Here is an 8,737-nt window from a genome sequence, read left to right as displayed (position 1 = left end):
AAAGCAGGATCTATAGAATCCAGTCTGTTAGTAGCTCCGATTACCACGATCTCCCCTCTGTTATCTATGCCGTCCAGAAGGGTCAGAAGAGTTGAAACAATGGAACAAATAGAAAAATATAAGTTTTACTTACTGGTTCAGTAAATTTTGTTACATTCCACATGACTTTCTTGATGCCGGAATAACCTTCTTCCTAGTGGTCATTCAAAACTGGGAAAAAAATAGTCTACCAAGTCGGGGTTTTTTTGATTTGATAATAAATCTGCAGACTGTTAAGTCATCAAGCACTTCAAGACTGTTTGAAATAATCTCTACGTTAATATAAAAGGAGTACCGCACACTTCTGCTCAGGAAGAAAATCACGGAAAATGTCAACTTTGATTTTAGATGTTGAATTTGTTGCAGTGAGATCTTCCTCATCGCACGATTCTATTTGGATTTAAACCACATTATCTATGGAGAGACCAAGATTAGGACAAGAACAGCACAGAGTTCAGCATGAAGCCAATCAGGAGCTCAAGTTTGTATTCTTTGTATTCAACTTTATCCTTCTCTTGCTGGAAGGACCTGCTTTTTGACTCTCCTTCTCTTCACTAGGAGCATGTTCCCTCTTGCTTTGGTAATGCTCTTTCTCAGTGGTTTTAGTCTTGTCCTTTGTATCTTGGCATCTCTCTGTAACAGCTGAGGAGGAAAGGTTTTTAGACCTACATTCAGTGGCAGACTCGAGAGAGGAAGTATGCCGCAATTTCTCACCAGGCTCACAAGACTCTTTGCCGGACAAAACGGTTTCTTTTGAAATGAGGTCACGTTCTTTTGATCTTCTTGCTTTCTCCTTGTCTCCACCGTCATCACATTGGTACTGGGCGAGGTATTCATCGTTCCCAGGAGATTTCGGAGGGTCCACGACACTGCACAAAATAAAATCACATTTCTCACTTCTGCTGAAGGACGTGAATATTAAGAGTAAAACCTTCCAACGTCAAACAAACAAACAAAAACCTCCGGACTACAGGAACGCTCGCAAAGATATGCCATTTAGAAACCTCTCCGGTGATTAGGACACCTTCTTCAGCTCCCAGAGAAAGTGCTTTTTCCCCTCTTGCTTCTGAAGCCATTGCACTAAAAAAGCAAACGCATCTGTCTCCCTCCACATGCTGCTCTGAATAAGAGCCAGAATATTCAAAGCCACTCTATTTCTTCTCCCCACATAGCCGAAAAAACACCAGTTGAAAGAGTTTTCTACCTCTCTCCACGAATTTACATTCACATATCCTATGACTGCAAAAATAGAAGGCGGGGCTCAGGAGGAACAGCCAGTGCTGGAAATGAAAAAAAGCAGCCTGTTTCTTCAGAGTCTTAAGCCTATGCTACTAGGAACAAAACAAAACAAAACAAAACAAGAGGAGAGGAGAACAACAGCGGGAAATTTACCTATTCTCCAGGTGTTCAATTGCAAAGCCTCCTCTGGAGGATCAACAGTTGTGAATTCAGTGTGCTTAGGAGAAATCAGATCTACATCTGAACCACAACTATTTCAGTAGTATCACGAACTTCTGTTACTCTGAAGAAGCAGTCAGCACCGTTTCTATGTTAGGAAAGAGCTGAACAGAGTCTGTTACTCACATCAAGTAGTCAGGCAGGTTTCTTTAGGAAGGCTGGGTTTCACTAGAACATTACTAGCCTGTAAGCCTCATGGCATCACCTTCCATCTTGACTGCTGAACCTCCTTGCTCCCTACTATCTTCTTTGCCAAGATACAGCTGTCCACATTTACTTTTCCTACTTGGCTGGACTGAATTTAAGAAGATCTTGCATCTAAGAAAGGGAACAAAAGCTGCTGCCCAGCAGCGTCTGGCTCAGGGAGGAGTGAGAAAGCTCTGTGCAGCCCCCAGGGTCCGTGCAGCAGGAGGCAGGAGGTGCTCCAGGCTCACAGCAGCAGCTCCCCTGCGGCCTGTGCAGGGAGAGGCCCCTGGTGGAGCAGGCTGTGCCCCTGGTGGAGCAGGCTGTCCCCCTGCAGCCCATGGGTCCCCCGTGGAGCAGATCTCCACGCTGCAGCCCCCCTGCGGGTGGAGGAGCCCCCGGTGGAGCAGGTGGCTGTGGCCTGGAGGAGGCCGCGGCCTGTGGAGAGCCCCCGCAGGAGCAGGCCCCGGGCTGGACTGGAACAGGCTGTGCTGAGCCTGCTTTGCCCGTGACGCTCCTTGTGGAGTGATCTCCCTGTCCTTCTGGCAGCCCTTGAGCCCTTGCCAGCCTCTTTTCTCCCCTTGGCGTTGGAGGAGGGGCAGGGAGAGAGCGCTTGTGCTGGAGCTCAGCTGCCCAGCTGAGGAAAACCACCACGGCTCTGTCTTGCCGCTGCTGCAGCACGCTGGTAGCAGCCAGCACCGTCTGTTCTTCGAGCCTCAGCAAGCCCACAGCATCTTCCCAGAAGGGATCCCTTTCCTTCACGCCTGACAGGCGCCGCCTCCAGAGGCTGAGGGCTTGTGCCCTGTTTGCAAGCGCTTTCTCAGTGCCCCCTTCCCCAGAGAAGGATCCCAGCTGCTTGGCTTCCCTGCCCTCTGCTGCCAGGCTCCCGCAGCTGCTATCCCAGCAGCGCAGCAGCCAGCTGACAATGTGCTCGCCTGGAGGACAGCTGCAATCTTGTCCCATGGCTCGCAGCTCGCCCAGGGATGGGGATCACCTGCTTCCTGATGCTTTTCTCTCTGCTCTCCTTTCCAACAGCCTCCTGTGCCCTGGGATGGCCCTACCTTGGGGTAGGCTGCCTCGCCTTCCTCTTGCTCCTTCCCCTTCTTGGGAGGACTTTCTGCCCTTCCGAAACGAGATGACTTCTGCATGCATTCCTTCCCCTTGTGTGTATTGGTGCCTGAGACAGCAACGGGGTCGTCCCTGGAGCCAGCTGTAGGGCCTGTGCCAGGCTTGGAGGGGCTGCAGGGAACATGCCAGGGGCTGGAGTGGCTGGATGTGAAGTACTATCAGTAAAGAATTTCTTCCTAACATATATTAGAAATCTAACTTTTCAGTGTAAAGCTATTAGTCCATGTCCTGTCACTCCAGGCCCTGATAAAGACCCCCTCCCCAGCTTTCCTATAGGTTGCCTTTAAGTACAGGAAGGCTCTCGGCCTGGCACACAGTAAAAGTGATGGCAGATCCTTCACAATATTATTTGAATTTCACGTAAATAGAACAGACTATCAACTTACTTAGGAGAAGTAATACAATTTCAGAACTATTCAAAACCAAAGGCATTCCAAACTAAGTTTAAGTTCAGAGGAAATCCAAAGAAAAAAACTAATTTTGAAACTAATAATCAGAGACCATAATCTTCTTCAAATGATAGATTTTCCTCCTGTACTGGGTAATTTTGATCTGTCTTTAATGATCATCCAGACATGGCTTTGACACCGAGTATCTTGCTTTGCCTCTGCATTAAGTCTTCTTCTCATGTGAGGTAAATGTCCTGCTCTTATGGGATGGGCCTAGGAGACACACGCGCTGTGTCTCATGATGCTTGGATATCATCTTAATTCTGGGTGAAGATGAAAGGTCTCACTGCTTCCTGAACAGGGAAGTGGATGTCTGCAGTTAAGAACCCTCTGTCTAATCTAGAAACATGAAGGAAGGAGTTTGCTGGATTGCAAGTGACAGTGAAGAAAGCCACAGGTGACATATCAGACTGATTAAAATGTTATTTAGCTCAGGGCATGGCTAATGAAGTGGAGCTGGAATAGTTTGACGACTGTAATTACGCTCACTATCACTGTTACTTGTTTATAGGATGGTAATGCCTAAAGGTCCCACTGGAGCCTGAAACAAGGTTGTGCTGGGTGCTGCACGTGCATATCTCAGTAGCGCTTTGATAGCTAGTGATACAAACAGACAAAACAGAGATTGAAAGGAGAAACGGGGGGACAGAGATAAGAAGATCTTCCTGCAGGTCATTTAGGGTATGAGCCAGGACTTCAGTGCATCCAGCTCTCTAGTGCTCTGCTGGCCCAGTGAGATGAATGGAAAACATTGCAGCCTTGGAAAAATAGTGCTTCTTCTAATTCTTTGGCCAGTTTTGATGATTTAGGACTGCTCTATTTATTTATTTATTGATTTTACTTTCCCCATTTGTGCTGGAGAAGGTGAACTTTTTAAATACCTATTCTGAATTCAAATATCATTTTCATTGTTATGTTTCTGTTTTGTTGGCACTATTCATAATGACTTCTACCCTTCAGTGGAAGCAAAAGCTTATCATACCATAAAACTGATAAAACAAAACATAAAACAAAACCAGGCTTAGAATGAAATTTTTGAGGCTTACAAATGCAAACTTTGAAATCTAAGGAAATGAATCATTGAGTCTGACTAAGCATCTCTGGGACTGAAGTGCAGAGAAGGCAGAGTTAAAATTCAAAATTCAGATGGGAAAAAAGCAATGAGAAAAGGTACATTTCAGAGGTTAAAAACTGCAAAAATAAAGTACGAATGACCCAAAACCTCCTTCACATAGGAAATTAAACAATAATAGTAAATGATACTTAAGCCACAGAACCCAGGGGGAACAAAGAGAACAAATTAGGACAGTTGCATACTCGAGGCAAAAATAGATCAAAAGTTAATGATGTCTCAAATGCTGCAAATCTTATTTCCTGCATCTAACAGCAACAACAATGTGATATTAAGGGCAGTGACAGGATTCCCATTGCAAATGAGGGTAGGGCACTAGGCACAACATCATCTGAGGTGAAATAAAAATCTACAGTGATTCAAGTGAAAAATGACAAGCTGATATCTACCTAGCCTATTAACAGCATTGGCACACAGAACAACAACTCAAGTAGGAAAAATACATCACAACTGTGCAAATCAGGGATAGAGGGATAGTCCCCAGAATGGGAGAGTAACAAATATACTTCTGTCCAGGAGAATGTAAAGAGTGATCCAGACAAGTGCAGGCCTGTTAGTTTGACATCAACGCTGGGCAAAGTTTTGTAGCAAGAAGAGATAAGACTAGGGAAGTAGCGGGTAATGTGGAATTTACAAGATAATTTATTAAAGCTAATTTGTTTCCAGAGAATTTAGTAGCTTGCCTTTGTAGGACCAGTGTTCCCCTACACAGGGGATGAACTACATCTATTTCACTTTCTGTGAGCTTCTGATACCTTATCTATGGATTTGGGCTTTGGGGCTGCAAGTGAATCAAGGGAGTTTGCAATTGTTCACACTGTTCGAAGAGGGAATTACCGGCAAAGGAGAGGTTACCTGTAGTGATTCTCAGAGACAGTTCTGAAACTGCAGCTGCTAAGGAGGCAAAGACTCATGGAGAAATGTAGGCTGGAAGGGAGCTCTGAAAACCCAACCTCCTATTCAGAGCAGAGATGACTTCAAATTTAGGTATGTTCAGTACGGATATGGTGGCCGAAGACTAAAAATTACATATGAGCTTTGAGATTTCCAGGTGACGTAAAGTTGGGAAGTACTACCGAGCCTGACAGAAGGATATCCCTTGTGATTGAAATGGTTCAGGTGAAGTGACATTTGATAATACAAAGTAGAGCCATGCTTAGAGATTCTCAACAAAGGGTGTTTTTTTGTTTTTTTTTTGTCATGTTTGCTATATGGCAGTCAGGAGTTTAAAACAAACAATAAAACAACAAAACCCCATGTTCATGCACTGTTAACAGAAGAACTGAAAAAGTTAAGTGGTTATATGGTATGTATGGCTATTCTTTTTTTTTTTTTTTTTTTTCTCCAGTATAAATACACCTGACAGGGCAGCCCTGCCACACATATAAGACATGAGGCAAAATTCTGCCGCTTGTATTCACATTGAACTTAGGAGGAAGTGTTCAGAAGACAGAAGGAACAAGTTGCCTATTGTGTGGAAGGGAATTAAAGGACATCATTCTGCTCAGCCAGATGCCAGTTGAGAGAAAAATATGATGTCTCTGTGAAAATGCATTTCTTGAGTAAATATCAAGGAGAATTAGGAAATGTGTAAGTTGGGAGATACATCTGAAATGATGATTGCAGTTGGCTTATGAGGAACTTTGGACAGGAAATTGGTAGAAACTTCCCATTTTAAGAATAAAGTGCACCATAGATATGAAGTCAGCATTCACCTAAAGAGTAGAGGCCAACTCAAAGCCCCCACAACAAAGCAGTGGACAAACCAGAACACTAACATGTTGTGGTCTAGAGTCACACAGATATACATAAGTTTACTATACCTAAACATCTGAGGGGTTCCTTTGAGAGGCGGAGGGCTTGTGCCCCATTTCCATTTCCACTCTCAGTGTCCCCTGCCTCAGAGAAGGATCCCAGCTGCTTGGCTTCCCTGGCCTCTGATGCCAGGCTACCGGAGCAGGTATCCCAGCATCGCAGCAAACAGGTGACAATTTGAGTGCCACAGCAGTCCTCATTGCGAGCTGGACGCTCAGGGCACTTGCGGCCACCCACCTTTGTGAGCTCCAAGGCTGACAGTGACTCTCTGCTGAGCTGCCACGGCTCTCGGGTGTCCCGGTGACAGAGCTTTCGGCGCTAAGCTGACTGCCAGGAGAAAAGGCTGCCGTGAAATGGCTGCTCCACAATGCCAGGAGCAAGGTCTGCTGGGCTGGGGGTTCGCAGGGGAGCTCGGCCTTGGGCCTGGCAACTGCGCCTGGAAGCCAGGGACGGCCTTGGTGTGCAGCTGGACACCTGGGCCTGAGAAAGCAAGGTCTCTTTCCAGACACTTGGCACCATCGTCACCCAGTGGCTGTCTCAGGGGGACGAGAGAAATGCACAGCATCTCTTGCTTTCCTGAAAAAGGGATGGATTTGGACCCCAAAGCGAGCTCCTTTCTCTCGGAAGCATCACGTCCTCCTGTCTTTCTTGTATTTGGCTATGACTTTAGGAATCCCTGCAATCCCTGCAGCTGTGTCCCCTGCCAGCTTCTTGTGTGCCCCAAGCATCCTCGCTTGCAGGGCAGTAGAAGATGCAGAAAAGGCCTTGCCTTAGTGGAAGCACTGCCCTGCAGGAGCCCCAACAACCCTCTCAGCAGCACGCTGTAGCCCCCAAATGCCCCCGAAAGGGCACATTTCAGCTACTGGGAAGGAAATGAGTTCGCTCAAGGTGAGCTACCCGCTCAAGGCCCAGGTGTCTGTGAGGCAGTGTTGCCAAGGAGTCCTGTTGTGTGAGTCCGTTCTTTGTGGGTGCTCCGTCCCCACAAGGCTTGCTTTTCAAGGCCCAGGAGAGTCTTGTGGGCACTGGCCTGGGGTCCCAGGCTGAGCCAGCTGCTGGCTGGCAATCAGGGAGGCTCGCTCGGTGTCTTGGCTTGGGTTTGCGTGGCCAGGCTGTGGGAGCGGGGGGCTGCAGGGGTGTCCTCTGTGAGGAGAATGCAGCAGCTGCCCCATGGGAGCTCAGAGCCGCTTCCAGGAGGCTCCTTCCAGGAGGGACCCACCCGCTGCTGCCCAGAACGCAGAGCAAAAGGATGATGTTTGCGCCTGGGGGAGAGCCCATCTAAGAAAGGGAACAAAAGCTGCTGCCCAGCAGCGTCTGGCTCAGGGAGGAGTGAGAAAGCTCTGTGCAGCCCCCAAGGTCCGTGCAGCAGGAGGCAGGAGGTGCTCCAGGCTCACAGCAGCAGTTCCCCTGCGGCCTGTGCAGGGAGAGGCCCCTGGTGGAGCAGGCTGTGCCCCTGGTGGAGCAGGCTGTCCCCCTGCAGCCCATGGGTCCCCCGTGGAGCAGATCTCCACGCTGCAGCCCCCCTGCGGGTGGAGGAGCCCCCGGTGGAGCAGGTGGCTGTGGCCTGGAGGAGGCCGCGGCCTGTGGAGAGCCCCCGCAGGAGCAGGCCCCGGGCTGGACTGGAACAGGCTGTGCTGAGCCTGCTTTGCCCGTGACGCTCCTTGTGGAGTGATCTCCCTGTCCTTTTGGCAGCCCTTGAGCCCTTGCCAGCCTCTTTTCTCCCCTTGGCATTGGAGGAGGGGCAGGGAGAGAGCGCTTGTGCTGGAGCTCAGCTGCCCAGCTGAGGAAAACCACCACGGCTCTGTCTTGCCGCTGCTGCAGCACGCTGGTAGCAGCCAGCACCGTCTGTTCTTCGAGCCTCAGCAAGCCCACAGCATCTTCCCAGAAGGGATCCCTTTCCTTCACGCCTCCAGAGGCTGAGGGCTTGTGCCCCGTTTGCAAGCGCTTTCTCAGTGCCCCCTTCCCCAGAGAAGGATCCCAGTTGCTTGGCAGCAGATCTCCACGCTGCAGCCCCCCTGTGGCTGGAGGAGCCCCCGGTGGAGCAGGTGGATCTGCCCTAGAGGAGGCTGCGACCTGTGGAGGACACCCCAGAGGAGCAGGGTGTTCAAGGACAGGTTGGAGCTGGTGCTTAGGAACATGGTTTATTGGGTGACATTGGTAGTACAGTGAGGACTAGACCGGACAAATGTGAAGGTCTCCTCTAACAATTGTGATTCTATGATACCTCCAGCACGTCCTCCTCCACCACTTCCTCCTCATCATCCACGGCCTTTTTCTTGTCCACTGCCTCCTCCTCATTCACTGCCTCCTCCTTGTCTACCGCATCCTCCTCGTCCCCCGCCTGCTAATCCTATTTCTCATTTTCCTCCTCCTTCTCCTCCTTCCCTGCCTCTTGCACCTCCAACACCTCCTCCACCTCCACTGCCTCTTCCTCCTTCTCCTTCTCCAGCCCTACTGACTATTCCTCCTCCACAGCCTCCTCCACCTCGGCAGAAACTTCCTGGCCAACTTCCTCTGCATGCTCCTTGCTAAGGCA

The 8,737-nt window shown here is 49.0% G+C and overlaps 1 protein-coding gene across 1 annotated transcript in view; it reads right to left on the bottom strand.

The window, feature by feature from the left end:
• Positions 1-698: 698 nt before the first annotated feature.
• LOC311428572 (uncharacterized protein) overlaps positions 699-8,737 on the bottom strand; it is a gene marked incomplete at both ends in the record, with an annotated part of 19,294 nt that continues 11,255 nt past the window's right edge. Inside the window, 1 exon segment of the mRNA XM_084539958.1 lies at positions 699-704. Within this exon segment, the coding sequence (XP_084396084.1) occupies positions 699-704 (6 nt within the window).

The sequence above is a fragment of the Aythya ferina genome (assembly GCF_964211825.1).
Source record: "Aythya ferina genome assembly, contig: HAP1_SCAFFOLD_95, whole genome shotgun sequence".
Taxonomy (NCBI): domain Eukaryota; kingdom Metazoa; phylum Chordata; class Aves; order Anseriformes; family Anatidae; genus Aythya; species Aythya ferina.
This window is presented reverse-complemented; position numbering and strand designations above follow the sequence as displayed.